The sequence below is a fragment of the Diabrotica virgifera genome, chromosome 7 (assembly GCF_917563875.1).
Source record: "Diabrotica virgifera virgifera chromosome 7, PGI_DIABVI_V3a".
Classification (NCBI taxonomy): domain Eukaryota; kingdom Metazoa; phylum Arthropoda; class Insecta; order Coleoptera; family Chrysomelidae; genus Diabrotica; species Diabrotica virgifera.
The window spans coordinates 106,195,571-106,220,274 of record NC_065449.1 but is presented as its reverse complement, the minus strand read 5'-3'; the positions used below and the strand labels follow the sequence as shown (position 1 = coordinate 106,220,274).

Below are 24,704 nucleotides of genomic sequence, written 5' to 3'. Positions count from 1 at the left end.
ACCGATTCTTCATAAATAACTCAAAAACTATAAGTTGTTATAAAAAGTTATTATTATCAAAATTGAGGCTAATAAAAAATCAAATATACTCCTTACTAAAAAAATCTTTCTTTGTTAACTAATGTGGAGTGTATTAATTTTTTTATTATCTTTAATTTTGGTAATAATAGTTTTGATGGATTCGACCGTTACTTGATGGAAGTTCATTTTATCTAACAATAAAACACTGAAAACGTTTGTTTTCTATACTTCCACAAAATTTATTATAACTAAGTGACTACAGCTGTTTCGGCGAAGTGCCTTTCTCAAGTGATATAGTTTACGATGTGTTTGCCTTTTTAAGTCTTCAACTGAAGAGGTTGAGGAGTGGGGAGCTGTTTGTCTCGAGTTGGTCATTCAGAATTATATCTGTATTTTTCAGTTTATTAATTTCCATAGATTCTAAAAAAGATAGCTTAAGGCCTTTATTTTGAATATGTAGAATTTGAAACTCTTCATTGAAAGAATGATTATGATCTAGAAGGTGAAGTGCGTATGTAGAACTGTCTGTTTTTCTATTGTTGAATGCCCTTTTGTGTTCTGCTATCCGTTTGTCAAAAGTTCTGCCAGTTTGACCGATGTACGTTTTCGGACAGTCACCACAAGTTAGTTTGTACACACCACTCTGTAGTTGCTTTCTATTTCGGCTTTTATTGTTCTTAATATATTTGCTTAAGTTGTTGTTAGTTCTGAAAGCTGGTGTTATTCCTTTCTTTTTTATGTATCTGGCTATCTTTGTTGTTATCTTGCCAGTATATGTGAGAGAGCAGAAGGTACTGGGTTCTTTCTGTGGTGGTGGATACACTAATTTCAGGGCTTTCTTATGGAGTTTTTGGTTTAAAATTTTGTTAACTGTTTGTTCGTTATAGCCGTTGTTTACTGCTATTTGTTTAATGATGTTTAGTTCTATCTCGAAGTTATTTTTTGTCATGGGAATTTCTGTCAGTCTATGTATCATGCTATGGTAGGCTGCTAATTTGTGTTGTGTAGGATGGGATGATGAATTGTGTATAGTTGTGTCAGTATGGGTAGGTTTATGATATACGGAGAACTCATGTTTGTTGTGTAGTCTGGAAATCGTTACATCTAGAAAGTTTATGGAGTTATTCTGTTCTGTTTCTATTGTAAACTCAATATTATTATGAAGTGAATTAATATATGATAGAAATTGGTCAAGTTGTCTGTTAGTTCCTGTAAAGCATACTAGTATATCATCCACGTATCTCCACCAATATAAGAACTGTTTAAATACGGGATGTTTAGAAATTGTTGTTTCAAGTTGGTTCATAAATATATCTGATAGCAATGGGCTTAGAGGATTACCCATAATAAGTCCTGCACTGTTGTTTGTGTATATTTGATTATTGAATTCAAAATAGTCTTGATTTATGCAAATTTCAAGAAGGTGTACTACTGCTATTTGTTTAATGATGTTTAGTTCTATCTCGAAGTTATTTTTTGTCATGGGAATTTCTGTCAGTCTATGTATCATGCTATGGTAGGCTGCTAATTTGTGTTGTGTAGGATGGGATGATGAATTGTGTATAGTTGTGTCAGTATGGGTAGGTTTATGATATACGGAGAACTCATGTTTGTTGTGTAGTCTGGAAATCGTTACATCTAGAAAGTTTATGGAGTTATTCTGTTCTGTTTCTATTGTAAACTCAATATTATTATGAAGTGAATTAATATATGATAGAAATTGGTCAAGTTGTCTGTTAGTTCCTGTAAAGCATACTAGTATATCATCCACGTATCTCCACCAATATAAGAACTGTTTAAATACGGGATGTTTAGAAATTGTTGTTTCAAGTTGGTTCATAAATATATCTGATAGCAATGGGCTTAGAGGATTACCCATAATAAGTCCTGCACTGTTGTTTGTGTATATTTGATTATTGAATTCAAAATAGTCTTGATTTATGCAAATTTCAAGAAGGTGTAAAATTTCAGACGCAATGATCGGATTTGTACTATTATGGTCTAAAAGATTTTTAACTAAAACAAAAGTTTCTGTAGGAGGAACACTAGGAAAAAGATTTTTTACGTCAAATGAAATTAGTCTGGAGTTGTTGGGCAATTGAAAATGTTGTATTTTATTAACTAGTTCTACTGTATTTTTTACGGTGAATTTAGGTGAAAATTTAGTGTATTCTGTAATAATATCTGACAGTTTTTTTGAAAGTTTATATGACGGAGCTGTATAAAAAGAAACTACAGGTCTTATTGGGTGGTCAGGTTTGTGTAGTTTAATAAAAGAGTATAATTTAGGAGGTTGTGGGTTCATAATATTAAGGTATTTCTGTTCTGTTGGATTTAGTATTGATTTTGAATTTTCAATGGCTAGTTTAATTTGTTTTCGGTATTTTTCTGTGGGGTCTTTGTTTAGTTTTATACTGTTTTGGTTAGTCAAAAATTCTATTGTTTTGTTATTATAGTCTCGTTTGTCGATAGCAATAGTAGTGTTACCTTTGTCTGCTTTTGTAAATATTATGTCATGTTTTATTGATTTATTTTTAATTGAAACGGCTATTTGGTTTTCTTTGAAACAGGAATTATTAGTTTCACTACATACATCAGTAATAGATTTTGAAATGATGCTTTTTTCTATGTTTTTGGCAGTTTTGTTTAACGCTACTTCACATTCTACACCTAGATATTCTAAATTTTTTTGATTATTATGTTGAGGCAAGTTATGTTTGAATCCTTTCTCTAAAAGTTCTATTTCACTATTATTGAATTTAGTATCTGTTAAGTTTATAAATCTATTGAAAAAACTATGATTTGAAAAATTTGTTGTATGAGTATTGAGTTTTTTACTATTGCAAATTAGATTATTTAGTTTTTTACATTGTGTATTAAATTTTTTGTCTATTATATTATCTACTTCAGTTCTTACTTTAGAATCTAGGATATCAAATTCTATATTATCTAATCTATAATGTAATTCTGAATGACATACCTTAAGATAAACAGCTATAATTTCTCGTTTTCTGTACTGGGTGCTCCTGTCCCGTTTCAGCCATCTGGTTTGACCCTGGTGGATACCTGCTATGGCAGCGGCACTGCGGTTGTTGGTTTTTAACTTTATGTATTTCGGGAACACGTTGTTTTTCACGCACATGTTTAGAAACCAGATATTTTGTTACTCTACGCTTTAAAAGCAATCTTGAAAACAATATGGTCAATAGCCCTGTATTGGCTTCCTGTAAATAATTGATGGATTCGACCGTTACTTGATGGAAGTTCATTTTATCTAACAATAAAACACTGAAAACGTTTGTTTTCTATACTTCCACAAAATTTATTATAACTAAGTGACTACAGCTGTTTCGGCGAAGTGCCTTTCTCAAGTGATATAGTTTACGATGTGTTTGCCTTTTTAAGTCTTCAACTGAAGAGGTTGAGGAGTGGGGAGCTGTTTGTCTCGAGTTGGTCATTCAGAATTATATCTGTATTTTTCAGTTTATTAATTTCCATAGATTCTAAAAAAGATAGCTTAAGGCCTTTATTTTGAATATGTAGAATTTGAAACTCTTCATTGAAAGAATGATTATGATCTAGAAGGTGAAGTGCGTATGTAGAACTGTCTGTTTTTCTATTGTTGAATGCCCTTTTGTGTTCTGCTATCCGTTTGTCAAAAGTTCTGCCAGTTTGACCGATGTACGTTTTCGGACAGTCACCACAAGTTAGTTTGTACACACCACTCTGTAGTTGCTTTCTATTTCGGCTTTTATTGTTCTTAATATATTTGCTTAAGTTGTTGTTAGTTCTGAAAGCTGGTGTTATTCCTTTCTTTTTTATGTATCTGGCTATCTTTGAGATAGAACTAAACATCATTAAACAAATAGCAGTAAACAACGGCTATAACGAACAAACAGTTACCAAAATTTTAAACCAAAAACTCCATAAGAAAGCCCTGAAATTAGTGTATCCACCACCACAGAAAGAACCCAGTACCTTCTGCTCTCTCACATATACTGGCAAGATAACAACAAAGATAGCCAGATACATAAAAAAGAAAGGAATAACACCAGCTTTCAGAACTAACAACAACTTAAGCAAATATATTAAGAATAATAAAAGCCGAAATAGAAAGCAACTACAGAGTGGTGTGTACAAACTAACTTGTGGTGACTGTCCGAAAACGTACATCGGTCAAACTGGCAGAACTTTTGACAAACGGATAGCAGAACACAAAAGGGCATTCAACAATAGAAAAACAGACAGTTTTACATACGCACTTCACCTTCTAGATCATAATCATTCTTTCAATGAAGAGTTTCAAATTCTACATATTCAAAATAAAGGCCTTAAGCTATCTTTTTTAGAATCTATGGAAATTAATAAACTGAAAAATACAGATATAATTCTGAATGACCAACTCGAGACATACAGCTCCCCACTCCTCAACCTCTTCAGTTGAAGACTTAAAAAGGCAAACACATCGTAAACTATATCACTTGAGAAAGGCACTTCGCCGAAACAGCTGTAGTCACTTAGTTATAATAAATTTTGTGGAAGTATAGAAAACAAACGTTTTCAGTGTTTTATTGTTAGATAAAATGAACTTCCATCAAGTAACGGTCGAATCTATCAATTATTTACAGGAAGCCAATACAGGGCTATTGACCATATTGTTTTCAAGATTGCTTTTAAAGCGTAGAGTAACAACACAAAATATCTGGTTTCTAAACATGTGCGTGAAAAACAACGTGTTCCCGAAATACATAAAGTTAAAAACCAACAACCGCAGTGCCGCTGCCATAGCAGGTATCCACCAGGGTCAAACCAGATGGCTGAAACGGGATAGGAGCACCCAGTACAGAAAACGAGATATTATAGCTGTTTATCTTAAGGTATGTCATTTAGAATTACATTATAGATTAGATAATATAGAATTTGATATCCTAGATTCTAAAGTAAGAACTGAAGTAGATAATATAATAGACAAAAAATTTAATACACAATGTAAAAAACTAAATAATCTAATTTGCAATAGTAAAAAACTCAATACTCATACAACAAATTTTTCAAATCATAGTTTTTTCAATAGATTTATAAACTTAACAGATACTAAATTCAATAATAGTGAAATAGAACTTTTAGAGAAAGGATTCAAACATAACTTGCCTCAACATAATAATCAAAAAAATTTAGAATATCTAGGTGTAGAATGTGAAGTAGCGTTAAACAAAACTGCCAAAAACATAGAAAAAAGCATCATTTCAAAATCTATTACTGATGTATGTAGTGAAACTAATAATTCCTGTTTCAAAGAAAACCAAATAGCCGTTTCAATTAAAAATAAATCAATAAAACATGACATAATATTTACAAAAGCAGACAAAGGTAACACTACTATTGCTATCGACAAACGAGACTATAATAACAAAACAATATAATTTTTAACTAACCAAAACAGTATAAAACTAAACAAAGACCCCACAGAAAAATACCGAAAACAAATTAAACTAGCCATTGAAAATTCAAAATCAATACTAAATCCAACAGAACAGAAATACCTTAATATTATGAACCCACAACCTCCTAAATTATACTCTTTTATTCAACTACACAAACCTGACCACCCAATAAGACCTGTAGTTTCTTTTTATACAGCTCCGTCATATAAACTTTCAAAAAAACTGTCAGATATTATTACAGAATACACTAAATTTTCACCTAAATTCACCGTAAAAAATACAGTAGAACTAGTTAATAAAATACAACATTTTCAATTGCCCAACAACTCCAGACTAATTTCATTTGACGTAAAAAATCTTTTTCCTAGTGTTCCTCCTACAGAAACTTTTGTTTTAGTTAAAAATCTTTTAGGCCATAATAGTACAAATCCGATCATTGCGTCTGAAATTTTGCACCTTCTTGAAATTTGCATAAATCAAGACTATTTTGAATTCAATAATCAAATATACACAAACAACAGTGCAGGACTTATTATGGGTAATCCTCTAAGCCCATTGCTATCAGATATATTTATGAACCAACTTGAAACAACAATTTCTAAACATCCCGTATTTAAACAGTTCTTATATTGGTGGAGATACGTGGATGATATACTAGTATGCTTTACAGGAACTAACAGACAACTTGACCAATTTCTATCATATATTAATTCACTTCATAATAATATTGAGTTTACAATAGAAACAGAACAGAATAACTCCATAAACTTTCTAGATGTAACGATTTCCAGACTACACAACAAACATGAGTTCTCCGTATATCATAAACCTACCCATACTGACACAACTATACACAATTCATCATCCCATCCTACACAACACAAATTAGCAGCCTACCATAGCATGATACATAGACTGACAGAAATTCCCATGACAAAAAAAATAACTTCGAGATAGAACTAAACATCATTAAACAAATAGCAGTAAACAACGGCTATAACGAACAAACAGTTAACAAAATTTTAAACCAAAAACTCCATAAGAAAGCCCCGAAATTAGTGTATCCACCACCACAGAAAGAACCCAGTACCTTCTGCTCTCTCACATATACTGGCAAGATAACAACAAAGATAGCCAGATACATAAAAAAGAAAGGAATAACACCAGCTTTCAGAACTAACAACAACTTAAGCAAATATATTAAGAACAATAAAAGCCGAAATAGAAAGCAACTACAGAGTGGTGTGTACAAACTAACTTGTGGTGACTGTCCGAAAACGTACATCGGTCAAACTGGCAGAACTTTTGACAAACGGATAGCAGAACACAAAAGGGCATTCAACAATAGAAAAACAGACAGTTCTACATACGCACTTCACCTTCTAGATCATAATCATTCTTTCAATGAAGAGTTTCAAATTCTACATATTCAAAATAAAGGCCTTAAGCTATCTTTTTTAGAATCTATGGAAATTAATAAACTGAAAAATACAGATATAATTCTGAATGACCAACTCGAGACAAACAGCTCCCCACTCCTCAACCTCTTCAGTTGAAGACTTAAAAAGGCAAACACATCGTAAACTATATCACTTGAGAAAGGCACTTCGCCGAAACAGCTGTAGTCACTTAGTTATAATAAATTTTGTGGAAGTATAGAAAACAAACGTTTTCAGTGTTTTATTGTTAGAATAATAGTTTTTTTACAAAAGCTTATAGTTTTTGAGTAGTACGTAAAAAAAGTTTAAAACATGCATTTTTGAAAGAAAAAATAAAATTTTTGATATTTAATAATTCAAAAAGTATTGATTTATGTTAATAACTTTATATAACAAATTTTGCTTAGAAGTTGCCCCTCTACCGATTTCTGGTATTTTTTTATTAAAAAAATTTCACCCCCGAGAAGGGGTGGCATCCAACCTCAGGGTAAAAGCGCAAGTTGGCATCATGTCATATTTGTTTCTTGAATTATCTTATAACTACTCACCAATTTCCATGAAAATCTATGAAGGTTCAACGAAATCGGAGGTGAAAACCTTTAGTGACTCCACTATAAGATATTTATGTAATCTTTGAAATGCACTGCATTATTTTACTTTACACATAAAATAAACTTCTTTTTGAGAAACTTGAGAAAGATAAAAAAAATGTAATACAAAAACCGAAAAGTATCAGTTAAAAAATGTTTGTACAAAGTCATCAAAACTTTTTTCTGTACTATTTACCTAAAATACATTTAATAAGAAGCTTAAAAAATTATAGATATTAAAAAAAAATCTGAGCTCTTATGCAGTACATATGTCTGCATAACTTGGAACCTATTGATACCTTTTTTATTATTAGTTTTACGAAAAAAACAGGTAAATCAGATATCACATTTTATTAAATTTTATACGAGGTTTGTCAAAAAATATGAATTTCGCTCAAGAGTAAATAAAGTACCTTTATATTTCACAATATCGAAAATTGTTATTAAGCAACAGATGAAAAAGAGAGCAACAGAGCTAATCCAAAAAACTAATAAAAGCAGAGGCGGACAAAATGATGACAAATTCGGCAATGAAAACGGAAAAAGAAATGGAACTGAAAGTTATAGATAAGAAAGGAGAGGTATGGAGAACAGCGACATGGAATGTTAGAGGAATAAGTGGAAAAGAGTTAGAATTAGTAGAAACCCTTAGCAATACAAACTATGCTGCAATAGCCATCACTGAGACAAAAAAAGGGAGCTGGGACACAAATAATAGGAGATGGAAATCTATTAATATACAGTGGTGTAAAGGAAACTGAATGGGCCAGAGCAGGAGTAGCCTGTTTGATACCCAAAAATAAAGTAAAAGGTATAAGAAATTGGGAGTTCATCAATGAGAGACTATTGAAAGTATCAATGAATTGTAGTAAAAGCGATATTATAACTTTGATTGTAATATACGCACCTGGAGAAAGTGACAAAGTAAACGACAAAAATCAATTTTGGGAACAACTACAGCAGACAGTAGAAGATTATGAGGGAACACTCATAATATTGGGAGACTTCAATGCTAGAGTGGTAAACGAAAACATGAAATGGCAAGGAGCTATAGGTAGGCACGGAGAACACACAATTAATAAAAACGGGAAAAGTTTGCTAGAGTTTTGTATAGATAATGATTTAGTTATAGCCAACACTTTTTTTGAGCACAAAGAAATACACAAGATAACAAGAGCAATGCTCCAGCGAAATGAAAAGTCAATAATAGACTTCATAATTGTTCCTCGAGAAAAAAGGAGTAAAGTTAAAGATGTCAGAGTGAAAAGAAGCTATGATATAGGTAGTGACCATTATCTACTAGAAGGAGTATTCAAGAATAACAACAAAGTCGAGGACCGAAAACAGATAAAAACAAAAACTATAGCGGAAGAATCAGAACCTATAAGCTGAGAAACTTGCAAACAAGAAATGAGTATATAGAAAAAACAGAAAAACAGTTTGCAAGGATTGAAAAGAGAAGACAAAGTAGAAATGTGGAAGAAAAGTGGATCAGATTTAAGGCAATACTATTAGAAACAGCAGGGCAAGTTTGCGGGTATACCAGAAGAAATAATCATAAAAAGCAGACAAGCTGGTGGAACAACGATATTAAAAAAGAAGTCAGAGAAAAGAAAAGGCTATGGAAAATGTACATACAAAAAAGAAATCAAGAGGCATACGATAAATACAAGGAACAGCGCAACAAAGTTAAAGTAAGGATAAAACAAGAAAAGCAGAACGCCTGGGAAGAATTTGGAAGAATTTGGAAGAACTATGGAAGAAAATAGTACCCAAAATACAAAATTATTTTATAGAGTATTAAAGAATATGAGAAGTAAAACGGAAATTAAACTACAGCAGATAAAATATAGAAACGGAAATATAATAAGTGAGGATGAGCCCATTATAGAAATGTGGAGAGAATATTTCAAGGAACTTTTAAACAATGAAAATACAACAGCAGAGAATCGCACACAGATAACAGATGAAACACCTGAAAGAGGGCAAGAAGACGTTTATGAAACTAAAATAAAGATGGAAGAAGTTGAAGATGCACTAGAAAAACTAAAAGTTGGTAAAGCAGCAGGGATCGACGGAATAGATGCTGAATTATTGAAATATCTTGGACAACAGGGTAAACAAGAATTACATGACCTACTAAATTTAGCGTGGACAAACAAAAAAATCCCTGAGGATTGGAACATTTCAATAATACTGACTATACACAAAAAGGGAGACACGAAAGGGTGCAGTAATTATAGGGGTATATCACTTCTCTGCTCAGAGTTGAAAATCTTCGAAATTATCCTAGAAAAGAAACTACGAGAAATAGTTGAGCCTCGACTGGCGGATATACAAAGTGGATTTAGACCATCACACAGCGTACAAGATCATATATTCACACTACAGCAAATTACTGAAAAAACACTGTTAAAAAACGATACACTGTACCTGGCGTTTTTAGATATGAAAAAGGCGTTTGGCGTGGTAAATAGAGAAGGAATATGGCAAAGCCTGATAAACAAGGAAGTAGATGAAGAACTTGTAAGTGTAATAAAGAGTTTGTATGCCAACACAAAAAACCAGGTCAGGACAAGTAACTTAATCTCCGGCGAATTTTCTAATAACGACGGGGTTAGACAAGGTGGAGTGTTGAGCGCACTGTTATTTATTTCCGTTATGGATGAAGTTATTAAAAAGTGTTGGAAAAAAACTAAAAAATGCGCTATAGGATATAGAAATTTGCAACAAATAAAAATTGAAGCCTGTGCATTTGCTGATGACATTGTATTAGTTGCAAGAACTGAAAAGGCTCTCGCAGATAACATTAGAATCTGGGCTGAAGAACTAAAAAACTACAACTTAATAATAAATGTGGAGAAAACTAAAGTAATGACAATAGCCAACAAAGAAGCAACTGTAAATATTGAAATCGAAGGGCAAAAAATCGAGCAAGTAGACCTCTTTAAGTATTTGGGAATAATGTTAAACAACAAAGGAACACAAGAAGATGAAATTGGAAACAGAATAAAATTGGCAACGAGAACTTATTATTCACTGTATAAAAATTTCCTAAACAAAAAAGAAATATCGAGGAAAACCAAAATGACAGTATATAAAACTGTATATATGCCAACTACAATATATGGGGCAGATAACTGGGTACTTAATGACAGACAAAGAAAAGATTACAAGCTACAGAAATGAGATACGTAAGAAAAGTGCTGGGAGCAAGAAGATTAGACAAAAGAAGAAACGAAGATATAAGACATGAATTACAGGTAAAATCGCTCAACGAAAAAGTTGAAGAAAAGAAGTTAAAATGGGCTGGACACATGATAAGAATGAGTGGTGAGAGACAAGTGAAAATGACATGGGAGGCCAAAGCAGTGGGTAAAAGCACGAGGGGCAGACCAAGGAAAAGCTGGAACACTAGTGTAAACGAAATACTCAAGAAACAGAACATCGTGGCAAGAAGCAAAAGTTTTAGCAGCAGATAGGAAGAAGTGGCGTAAATTTGCAGAGAGTATTATATAAAGGAGGAATCCTCGACACCTAATGGTAAAAGAGGCAACCGATTATGTATGTATGTATGTATATTTCACAATATCGAAAATTGTTATTAAGAAAAGTTATTTGTATTTAAAAACTATGTTTTACTATTCAATTATTTACATACTTTTAATTGAAATATTATGAACTATAAAGGTTCTTAACTGTTAAATGAAATTCATATTTTTTTTACATACTTACAAAAATTGAAGAAAATCTTCTGCGTAAAAGGTATATTTATTTAAATCCCCAATAAAGGGCTACATTAAAAAACAGAACATTTTCGCTCTAAAGAGTGCATCATCAGTGTTCTAAGCAAGCTCTACATGCTAAGCCACCAAAAATACATGGGTTAAAACCCTTAAATCTCCGACCAAAATCTTACATTGACGTGTTATATGTTAAACCCTGGCGATGGGTAAAATTTAAACAAGATATACCTCAAAGCATAATATGACCATACCACGTGTATGTGGGTGGTTGAGTTGATTTCTCTGTCTTCACAAAAAGAAAGGTAAAAGCCAACTGAATTGGTTATATCTCGTAATTAACTATTTATAATTATTAACTTCTTTTATATTTAAAAATTTCTTGCAATGATGCCACACCTAATTATGCTGTGGTATCACTGGTGGGTTTGTAATATACGCCACCTAGTGGTGAATATGACTTCGTGTTCCGAGTCATAATTTTGAGGGACAGAGAAATTTCTCGTCACTTTTGGTTTGGAGGTGGTCAACGAGTGGCATGTGATAAAATTAGGTCAAGTTAACAGGTTAATACCCCGTTTGATAGTTAAATTGTTGGAATTTCGAAACGTAGTTCACTAAATGTATTTAGAAGTGGTTGGAAGAAACGAAGGAGTCAATCCAATAAGTTTTTCGGCAGAGAATTATTGCACTCTTCAGGCAATACTTCACTTGGGGGAACAAGCTTCTGGAGCGTTCCAGCTCCATTTTCGTCTTTGCACCTGGGCCTACAGGAGGCATGGTTTGGCACCATCCTGGTGCTCATTTTCGGGGATGCAGCAGCAACCTTTTTAGGAGTCGTTTGGGTTTGTTTGTGAACATGAGTTTTTGTAACAGTAACTTTCTGTATATGGTGTTTCATATCACAGAAAATTATTTTTATTCACTATGTTTAATGATTTTTTTAGATTTAGCTTCCATTTATTTGTTTTTAATATACCTATAAGTTTAATAAGTTCCCAAACTCATGTATAATCCTGCGGTACTGTACGTTAAGCTCGGCGTATTTTCCAAAAAGGTATTATAGTATGGTATAACTAGACCCAAACCCAGACATCCAAATTGATCTACAACACCAAATTATTCTATATGGTCCACATATTAATGTTCAGAAAAAAGTGACACCATTTTGAGCGTCGGGTTTGGGGGAGGAGCGGGGGAGAAATCAATAAATTCGTAATTTTTTACGTTTCTCTTAAATATGTTTGAAACTATACGATTTAGCATAAACAACTTTTTATACAAAAATATTCTACATTAAATTTGAAATAAAAAGGGCCCTATGCATAATCCTTCTAAAATGAACGGTTTCAAAGTTACTGAAGTAGTACCTATAATACAATTGGTCCAAAAAAAGGCCTAACCTAAAAATCCAAAATAAAAGTTGCCCTCCAACACCAAATTGTTGTATATGGTCCACATATTGTTCAGTAAAAAGTTACACCATTTTGAGCGTCCGGTTTGGGGGAGGGAAGATGGGGGAAAATCGGTAAATTAGCAGTTTTTTACGTTTTTCGTCAATATTTCTAAAACTATGATTTAGCGTAAACAATGTTCTATACAAAAATGTTCTACATAAAATTTAAAACAAAAAAGTTCGTCTTACACTTAATTGTTATAAAATCAACAGTTCCAGAGTTACGGAGGGTGAAAAGTGGAGGTTTTCGATACTATTTATATTTTTTGGGCAATTCCCTACTGATTTTCTTTAAGAGCACACAGTAGCGATCAACAGGTAGCAACAAACGCGGTCCAAGATTGCGAAAGTTCTGCGAAATTTCAAAATTGAGGCAACAGTGCGTCGGTAATTCGACACTGACAGTGACGTTCATACTATCCAAAACAATAATTTTTATGAACATAGACGCAAAATGTTGCCATGTCAGCCACGTTCGATTTCTTGTTATAAGAAAAATCGATTTTTAGTAGTTTCAATGTGACACAAAATCTAGGCACAAGATAAAAAGTTTATTTGAAGAAAGTGTATTTTTTGTCTTTCTTAATGGCGGTACAGGCTCTTTTTTCAATATTTTATTTAGTTATAGAGTAATTTCCACATACTAACATATTTCTGAAATTGGGCTCTGTACCGCCATTCTTTATTATATTACGAATATGTGTGCCAAATATCTCGACAAAATATTCAAAATTAGAGCCGCAATCTTGGAACGCATTTGTTGCTACCTGTTGATCGCTACTGTTTGCTCTTAACAGGATTGTATTTTATAAATCAAATTTGCTATTTCAGTTGCCGATGGTATATTAGTGATAAGCCCTTGAAGAAACGTCAACCTCACCACCAAAAATTATCATCAATTGCCCAAAAAATATAAAAAGTATCGAAAACTTTCACTTTTCACCCTCCATAACTCTGGAACCGTTAATTTTATAACAATTATGTATAGGACCTTTTTTGTTTTAAATTGTATGTAGAATATTTTTTTATGGAACATTGTTTACGCTAAAGTATAGTTTTAGAAATATTGACGAAAAACTTAAAAAAACTACTAATTTACCGACTTCTCCCCCATCTCCCCCCAAACCGGACGCTCAAAATGGTGTAACTTTTTACTGATCCATATGTGAACCATATAGAACAATGTGGTGTAGGAGGAAAACTTTTATTTTGGATGTCTGGGTTAGGCCATTTTTGGACCAATAATTATATTACACTACCTCCGTAACTTTGGAACCGTCCATTTTAGACGGATAATGCATAGGACCTTTGTTATTTCAAATTTAATGTAGAACATTTTTTTATAAAGGATTATTCATGCTAAACCGCACAGTTTTAGAAATATTGACGAAGAACCTAAAAAACTACGAATTTACCGATTTCTCCCCCCTCTCCCCCCCCCCCAAAACCCGACGCTCAAAATGGTGTGACTTTTTCTGAACATTATGTATACTATATAGAACAATTTGGTGTAGGCGGATAACTTTCACTTTGGATGTCTGGGTTATGCCATCTTTTGGATCAATTCTATCATACTATTATTGTATTTTGTTGTTAATTTGGTTGATTTCTTTTCATTATCTAAATTTAGTTTGTAATATTAATTGCTTGTTACCCAGATATTTTGTTTTTAATTTGATTTTCTTCATTTGTCCGGTCAATTCAATTCGTTTGTATAGTTATTTATCTTAACTTCAATTTATTTAACGTTCATTCATTAACTTTGCTTAATTCATTTTATTGTATTTCCCTTAGTCAGGCTTGTGCCTGCTTATTTATATTATTATTCATATTTGTCGGTTTTTATGGTAGGGGAGCCCAAGCGGGGATTTTTGCAGTTACTCGATCGCGTCAGATTATTACATGGGGAGAAACCTTGTACCCTGAAAATGTACCTCTACCATATATTGGCTTTTAATGCAGGGGAGTTGTTTAAAGGGGGGGGGGCGACAAAAAAATCTATCCTTAGAAAAACTCGAAATTGTCAGATTAAGATAAGGTAAGTTAAGTTTTTGCAAAACGGTGATTATTTCAAAAAATCTGACGATTTGAGCGGGGCGTACGGAAATGTTTGAGTCCCAAAGTTTCACAAGAAAAAAGCAAATATTTCGCGAAATTAATGACAGATCGAAAAACTAAAAAATACATCCCCAATATTTTTCAAAAATCTATCGAATGATACTAAATACGACTTGTCACGGAGGGGGGGGGGTAAATTTAATATTTTAAATACGAATCCAGCCATATTTCGCGAAATGGATAATAGATCGGAAAACTAAAAAATACACTTATTCAATATTTTTGAAAAACCTATCGAATGGCACTAAATACGTAAATGGTACTTATAAAGTAACCCCCACGAGGGTAGGGTGGGAGGTTACTTTAAAATATTAAATGGGAGCCCCTATTTTTTTATTGCAGATTTGGATTCCTTACGTAAAAATAAGTAACTTTTATTCGAGACATTTTATCGAATTATTGATAGATGGCGCTATAATCTGAAAAGCGATTGTTGGAAATAGAAAATTAAATTAAAAATGGAAAGTCCCCACTAAAATGGAAAGCTTTACTTAACTTTTTTTGGTTTTAAGACCTACTCTTCACAACCCAATAGGTCCCCATTACGCTCGAGTCACTGCACACTTAGCATACTTTGCTCCCCTACAAAAATCTAGTTGTACGTAGCAAGCGTACTATAATCATTTGGTAAAGGTGGTCTCATGTGAGTTGTACCCTATATGTAAGTAAGATGTATTCAATTTTGTAACATATAACAGGACTGCTGTTATATTCTGTATTCTGTTAAAGAATAACTTTGTCATTTTAGAGTCACATAATATTCACTGTGTGTAACTCAGAGATTGTAAAAATCTAGTAGATATTTTTAATAAATATTTATTCAATTTGGTATATCATTTATTATTATTATTTCTCAAATTTTTATTTAGTGAGTTAATATATTTGACAGCAGTGTAAGGTGTAAGATACCTGGGAAAGTGATCGAAGATCTTCTCTTGGCGCCCTTGATTTGATTTGCTTTGTTTTTATTAATTATTCATCTTTATTCATTTTCAGTACATTATTCTTATCTTAATATTTCCATTCTTAGTCATCATCACTATCTACTTTGACAGGCATGTACATTGGCCCTATCCATCCTTGAGTGTCAAGTAGTCGTTCTCTTGCATATATCGCTAGTTTAACTACTTAACTACTCTTCATACTTCTATCTATTATCAGTTCATCTAACTCCTTTCATCCTTTCATTTCCCCACAGAATACTACTGCAAAAGTAGTATTTTGTTACATCGGCTTCCACAACGTAGAAGTCCCTTCATTTTTTGTTCCATTAGCTACATTAAGCTATTTTCTTTTTCTACTTCTGTTGGAGTTTATCATCCTCTTTACTTTCACTCCAACAGAATTCTTTCTTTTTTGTTACAAGATATAACAGAAAAACTGACAAATTAGCAAACCATAGGCGTTACCTTTTCAAGGGGTGTTGTATTTTAAATTAATTGAGACTTTTTTGCAGACGAAGCAAATATCGAAAAGAAATCATGAACAATCGTTATGTCTGAATACTTCATCTAAATTCCTTTCTAATTATGTGCCGCACATGGCATATTCCCCATTTAAATATAAAAGGCTGTGGAAGTGAAAGGGAGGGGGTGACAAATAACAGATGTATATATCGCAAAAATGTGTCTCCCTTAGAACAAAAATCGACCTGTTTGCATGGTGTGGAAGCCAGCCAAACGCATAACTCAAAAGTTCTAAACGTTTGATCTAAAATATTACCTTCTTGTTTTTTTTTAACAGAACTTTTCGACGTTAGTGTGTTTTGCTGGCTTAACTATTAAGTTGACCATGTTTTCTTTTCCTTTGCTTGCTTTTCCCATTTTCGTATTCCTAGGTCTTTCAAATCTTGGTTAATACCATCAATACATAATATTGTTCTGAAGCTATTCTTCTTTTAGTAGATGAGCCAAGGTTTGAAATGGCAGTTTTTCAATTTTGGTTCGATAATTTGTTGCTTCGGAAATTGTAAAATGAGAGTAAATTTCGAAAATAAAAATTTTTCTCTGACTTTTGCGGAAATGACCTTAATACTTTCATATTGCACAAAAATGTAAGTCAAACAGTTCATATAATGCACAACAAATGTTAAGACGATTTGTCAATTAGTTTAAATTTTATTCAATTTGTTTATCCCAAAGAGCAATGATTTTTTGACACAAAATGCGACCAAGAGCAATTGTTTTTCGCAATGATATAGCAATTCTGTGAAAACCACATGAAAGAAGAATAGTTATATTTTCACAGTATTGCAAAAAATCATTAAAAAGTAATTTTTATCAATCCGAGGACATTTTAAAAGTAAAGTCATTATTGGCTCATAAACAATTTGAATAGCTTTGTTAATATTGACTGTAGAGTAAATCTACTTTGGGATTTCAAAAGCTGTAATTTTACACGAATTTTTAAAAAACAGATTTTCGCCTAGGTTAATTACGGTCAAAGTTAGCCACTTTTATTATTTAGTTCACAGTTACTTATATACAAAAAGTTCTCCTGTAACAGTGTTAGTTACCATACTACTCCGAAACGGCTTGGCCGATTTTTATGAAATTTTACACGTATATTCTATAGCACTGAGAATAGGTTGTAATATATTTTTCCTACCCATTAGTTATAAGGGTTGTTGCCCCTTGACATTTATTTTGTTTTTTTTTTTGACAAAATGGTCCACTTTAATTTTATATGATGTATAATTAAAAAATACATACAACCCTTAATTTTCACTCTTCTATCACCAACCCCTATTTATTAATAGCGATATATATATTTACATCTATAAAATTCTCCTGTCACAGTGTTAGTTACCATACTACTCCGTATGGATATTTGTAGGTACATAACGTACTCTATAAGACTACGAGTACATACAAATTTAAAAAATTATGATCAAAATCCATCAACAAGCTCCGCAGATATTAATCGCAGCATATGTTTGAAGAATCAGTTTAATTTTTTGAGTGCACAGATTTTAATAATTTTCCTCCACCGACCACGAATGAATTTCGTTAGGACGTCATTTTTAAAGCTTTATTAACCACCCTGTTGAAGTTAAAAGTTTACCCAAATATTTACACATAAACTATATACCTTTAACTTCACAATGGCGCTAGTTAGGTTGCTTAATTGTTATAAACAAAAAAGCCGTCAATTAAATAAAAAAAATGGCTAACTTTGACCGTAATCAACCTAGGTAAAAAGTTTTTTTTTGAAAATTCGTGTAAAAATACCAGTTTTTGAAATACCAAAGCAGATTTTTACTACAGTCAATATTAACAAAGCTAGGTATTCAAATTGTTTATAAGCCAAAAATGACTCTACTTTATAGTAACATGTTTTCGGAGTGACATCAAAATGACATTTAATCGTTTTTTTCAATATCTTGAAAATATAACTATCCTTCTTTGATGTGGTTTCCACAGAATAGCTCTATCATGATTATTTTCTGAACAATAACATTGCGAAAAAAGCTCTTTGGGATAAACAAATTGACTCAACTTTGATGCAATATGAAAGTCTTAAGGTCAGTTTCGCAGAAGTTATAGCAAATTTTTTATTTTGGAAAATTTTAGTCTTATTTTGAAATTAAATTTCCAAAGCAAAAAATGATCTGACCAAAAATCCAAAAACTGACATTTTAAACCTTGGCTCATCTACTTAGAGAAGAATACCATAAATAAGATATTGGATTACCCTATTTTTACCTGTAGCGATTTAAACGAAAAAACAGCCATTTTTGAAGCTTATTTGTTAATATCTAAAATTGTCGTCCGAACTGTGATGGGAATTTTTGTATTTATAATGTATTAAGTATATAGTAAACCCTAAAAACCCATTTGCAACCTGGCTGCTCAAGTGTCCCGAACATGGTATATTTGTGCCTTATTTGCCTGGCGTATAACAACTGTTGTGTATATTTTTTCTTTTGAATTAATAGATACTGATTTCGACCTTATGATATTCTTTTGTCTGTAGACGCGTTTGTTTCCAAGTGAAATTCTCGCTGTTACCTCATCACTGTTTTTATTTCCTTCTGTAACTATTGATTCTAAATATTCAAAATGGTGTACACGCTCCAAATTTTTTTGCCCGCTTAAAGATATATGGTTGCCTTTCGTTTGAAATTTTTCCCGAATTCTTTTCATGTACTTTGTCTTTGAGGTATTAACTTCTAGACCCATAGTACCTATGTACTGCTTCTTTAAAATATGTATAGTATAAATCTTTTCTAGGTCTTTTAATGTTCAGCTGATTATGTGTATATCATTTGCGTAAGTTACGACTTGGTTGATCTTTGTAAATATTGTATTTTATTTATCAGGAGTTTTCCTCAATACGACTTATTTCAACACAAGGTTAAAAAGTGTTGTTAAAAGCGCATTCCCTTGTGTTATATCTTCGTTAATGTTAAATTCATCATACGGTTGATTTTGGATTCTTACTTTTACTTTGGTGTTGGTTAGGCACAGTTTTACTAATCTGATTAGTGTTTTTTGGCACATTCAACTCTTGCATTGCGCTATATTATAATTCCTTTCTTATTACTGAGCTATACGCTTTTTTTTGAATTTACAAATAGATGATGTAGTTTGGTATTCCGTTCGTAGAATTTTTCCAGGGTTTGCCTTACTGTAGGTATTACTGCCATTTTTACTCTTATATTCTGATCTGGTGTAGGTACTATGAAAACTTCTTAACTATCACGACGCACTAGCAAAAATTCTTTGCTCGATTTTTCAGGATTGATTTGTATTGTATTGATTATTATGACTGACTTTTCAGAAACCGCCAATTTTCTCAATACATAAGAAATGTGATCCAAAACTGACCAATGATTAACATAAAGTCCCAAATACAGGTGATCCAAAAAAGATATGATCCAAACCCCGAAAAAGACAAGTTAATTTTAAAGAATGTATTGTGTTTTTAGTAAATAATTATTAATATTTTATATTTTTATTTTTTAGCATTCAAATAAATGGTGGTACATACTGTGCTTGTTAGTAAGACTGATTTGCACACCGTTTTACTTGTTCTGTAATGCACAACCAAGAACACACTTACCCGTTATCTTCGATCATGATTGGGAGTTTGTTTTAGGACATATAATATTAAGTTCGTCCACAGGATTTCTGATGCATGTTGGCTTTATGAGTGTCAGATCGTACGTATAATATGCTTGCTATATTTTTATACTAACGCTATTCGCGCAAACATCTATTTTGGACGGCCAGGTCCAAATCATTAATCGACAAATATTTTACTGGTCGCAAGTGATTGCAGACTCACCGGGTTTTTACCGGTCAAACAATCAGTTGCTTTGTTGTCGTGGCGCAAGATTATTTTTTAATAATAATGAATCCTAAACAATGTGCCGATTGACAGCACGACAATTCTGACACATGTCACAAGCCCTGGTCCCGACCATTCTTTTCAAAATGGCACCTATATGAGAAAAATTGAACGTGTTCGGTCTATTTAATAACCCATTATTATAGTTATTAAGGTACCAAGGGTATTATAAGGATAATAACGCTTGAGGTCAACTGTGTATTGACCTAAACTGTATTGACCTAAAGCGTTATTATCTATAATACCCGTGGTGCCTTCAACTTTTAATGTCCGCCTAAATATTCTTTATATGCAAAAAATTTGAATGAATTTTGAATTAATTATTTTTCAAATAAGTACATTTACCATCAATAGTCGTAACGTAATTATGGTAACCATAGTTTTACTTAGATTGATATTTATTGTCAACTTGACAGTATTTAACTAGTTATTTAAATGTAATACCCTAGGGCGATATTTTTCAAAATAACGCTCTAGGGCCATGATATTAAAGAAACACTCTTCTGACTTTTTGTCTAGCTTTCGGGATTATTTCGATCCCTTTTTCAAGACCTAGTCGTTGAGATTAAGAAAATTAGGCTTGATAGTACTCAAGATTTCAAAGTAACACATTAATAAAAGAGAAGACAAAGGGCACAATACATTTTTAAAATTTTGATTAATTAGTAGCAGTGAGCACCATAATTATTATTCTGTCATGTCTATACAGGGTGCGCCAAACCTCTGGGTTTTCTTTGATTACGGCTAAACTATGAGATATACAAAAAAATGTTCATAACAAAACTAATGTGTATCAAAGAGATATTCTAAAATTATTTTTGATTATACAGGGTGAGTCAGAACGACGCTATGAACTAAAGTTGTATTTTTTTAAATGGAACACCCTGTATATTAAATCATTTTTGAATATATTATTTAAAATATGAAAAATTTGTATAAGGTCTTATAGGCCTAAAGTTAATAATTTTCGAAATATTTACATTTTCATTGAAAAAAATGGTAATATTTATAGGGTTGTGGATTATGTTTCCAAGGAAATAAAAATTTAAGTGATAGGTCAAAATTTTTAAAATATAGTGTTATTTTTAAATAATTTAATATTTTTTACTTTTAGCCATAAAATATATAGTGTGATCACTATTTGCAAATACAAAATTTTCTCATTTTTTTAATGGGACACCCTGTATATTAGTTTTGAATTTTGTAGTAAATATTACAACCTTTCTTTTGGTAGGTTGTATGTACCTAGCATGTTTCGTTTTTTAGATATTTTAAAAAAACTATAGATTTTACGTTTTTGCGGATTTTTTATATAAAAATTTTTTTGCACAAAAAATAATTATAATCTTGTTTTAGAAATATACTCTAAAATATAAAATATGAAAATAAAAACGTAATTAAAGATTAAAATAAATCGTATGCTAGTACAATTCAATTGAATTTAATAAAATAATGAATGGGTTGCATGTGTGAGTCCATACTATTGTAGTAAAGAAAAGAGAGACGTTCTCACAAACAATTTATTTTACCACTGACGACCGGTTTCGCTGTTTACAATTTATACAGCATCATCAGGTCCGGTTAAAGTAAAATCAAATGCTACAAACAACAAAAAACCAGAGTTAGTTAGGTGGTCTGGTTTAAATAAAATTTAATGATACAGCCAATATCAAAGTACATATGTTCATTCATGTACATGAATACCCACATGTATGTGCGCATGGTGTACAATCCTCATACTCACAAACATGCACGCATTCATGTGCAGTGGCAAGCAAAATATGTCAAGTATATGATATATACTTACTTTCCGGTATAAGGGAAGAATGTAGTAGTATTCAATATCATACTTTTCTGTGCACTTTGCTAGAGGGATGGTTGGCGAAGGGAAAGATTTCAATGTAATATATTAACTAAACATAGGTGGGGTCTTGAGGGGTTTAGTAGGGAAATACGACATTAAACCGATAGTCTAATTTGTTAGTTATATATAGTGATGTTATTTTAATTTAATTAAATATGGTGATGTTATTTTAATTATTAATGTAGCTTTTAATTACATATGATTGTTAGATGTTGTGCTGGGTGTGCGACTTTTAGAACAGATTGGTCGTTTATGTAATAGATGTGATCTGTTTGTGAATATTTATTTGTATGTAGCCTGTGCATTGCCTTAACACTTAGCTTTAACTCTGAGTCAGTTATTAATGATTTTACATTTTGACTAAATTTTTTACAATTTTTAAAATTTTTTATATGAAAAAGTTTTAACAAATTACTATTGTTCAATTTCTTCTTCATTTTCAATTTTTAAACATAGCAAATAAATATTCACAAACAGATCACATCTATTACATAAACGACCAATCTGTTCTAAAAGTCGCACACCCAGCACAACATCTAATTATCATATATAATTAAAAGCTACATTAATAATTAAAATAACATCACCATATATAATTAAATTAAAATAACATCACTATATATAACTAACAAATTAGACTATCGGTTTAATGTCGTATTTCCCTACTAAACCCCTCAAGACCCCACCGATGTTTAGTTAATATATTACATTGAAATCTTTCCCTTCACCAACCATCCCTCTAGCAAAGTGCACAGAAAAGTATGATATTGAATACTACTACATTCTTCCCTTATACCGGAAAGTAAGTATATATCATATACTTGACATACTTTTGCTTGCCACTGCACATGAATGCGTGCATGTTTGTGAGTATGAGGTTTGTACACCATGCGCACATATATGTGGGTATTCATGTACATGCATGAACATATGTACTTTGATATTGGCTGTATCATTAAATTTTATTTAAAACAGACCACCTAACTAACTCTGGTTTTTTGTTGTTTGTAGCATTTGATTTTACTTTAACCGGACCTGATGATGCTGTATAAATTGTAAACAGCGAAACCGGTCGTCAGTGGTAAAATAAATTGTTTGTGAGGACGTCTCTCTTGAATTTAATAACTTTAAATTATTTTACAAGAAATATTTTAACCGAAACAACCAAATTTTAAATCAACCGTAGTAATTTTTCTACTACAGCAACTTTCCTGTACCAAATTAATTGTTAGTTAAATTGTATTTAGTTAAACTTTTAATTTATCTTTTAAATTTACTTACATACATCTTGAGAATATAAAAATTATTATAAAGTATTCTTTGAAACAAATGAATGTTAAATGTATCAGCCAAATTATTTATTAATATAAATAGTATTTACTGGTGTCACAAAAGTTGGTAATACTTTTGTAGTTGAAATTTTTGTAACAATTTTTTATATTTTAAATTTTTATTTTTTAACCGAAAAATTTTTGGATATGACATTTGTTTTGGGCGAAACCATTAGAAATTATTACCAGCTTTTGTGACACGAGTAGGTACATAGATACTATTTACTTCTTAATATACTTCCATAACGTTCATTTGTTTCAAAGTATACTTTGTACGTTCTCAAGATGTAGGTAAATTAAAAAGTTATTAACTGATCTTACTCGTAAATATAATATAACTAACAATTAATTTGGTACAGGAAAGTTGCTGCGGTAGAAGAATTACTACGGTTGATTTAAAATTTGGTTGTTTATTTAATTTAGTAACTAATTTATGCATTCATTAACATGGTAAAATATTTTTTGTAAAATAATTTAAAGTTATTAAATTCAATTAAATTGTACTAGCACAACGATTTATTTTAATCTTTAATTACGTTTTTATTTTCATATTTAATATTGTAGTGTATGTTTCTAAAACCAGATTATAATTATTTTTTTTGCAAAAAAATTTTTAAATAAAAAATCCGCAAAAACGTAAAATCTATAGTTTTTTTTAAATATCTACAAAACAAAACATGCTAGGTACATTTAACCTTATACCAAAAGAAAGGTTGTAATATTTACTACAAAACGCAAAACTAATATATAGGGTGTCCCATTTAAAAAAATGAGAAAATTTTGTTTTTGCAAATAGTGATCACACTGTATATTTTATGGCTAAAAGTAATAAATATTAAATTATTTAAAAATAACACTATATTCTAAAAACTTTAACTTATCAACAAAATTTTTATTTCCTTGGAAACATAATCCACAACCCTATAAATATTACCATTTTTCTTAATAAAAATGTAAATATTTCGAAAATTATTAACTTCAGGCCTATAAGACCTTATACAAATTTTTTATATTTTTAAATAATATATTAAAAAATGATTTAATATACAGGGTGTTTCATTTAAAAAAATAAAACTTTGGTTCATACCGTCGTTCTGGCTCACCCTGTATAATTCAAAATTATTTTAAATTATAGACCTCTTTGATACACATTAGTTTTGTTATAAACATTTTTTTATATATCTCATGGTTTAGCCGTAATCAAAGAAAACCAGAGGTTTGGCGCACCCTGTATATCGATAATGTATGTCAAAACTCTGACACATAGAGAACAGAAAAAAGAAACGTTCCTTCGTTTGCAATTTGCATTAGGCACTAATTTTACAATACATATCTTGACTTCTAAT

General features: G+C 31.4%; 1 protein-coding gene across 4 annotated transcripts in view; it reads left to right on the top strand.

Annotated features, from left to right (window-relative positions):
• The window catches only part of LOC114336379 (equilibrative nucleoside transporter 3), a 192,941-nt gene that overhangs the window by 163,064 nt on the left and 5,173 nt on the right, over positions 1–24,704 (top strand). For all 4 annotated transcript variants that reach the window (XM_050655970.1, XM_050655971.1, XM_050655969.1 and 1 more), the window contains exon 7: positions 19,779–19,975. In XM_050655970.1, coding sequence (XP_050511927.1) covers positions 19,779–19,975 — 197 coding nt within the window. The remainder of the gene's footprint in view (positions 1–19,778; positions 19,976–24,704) is intronic.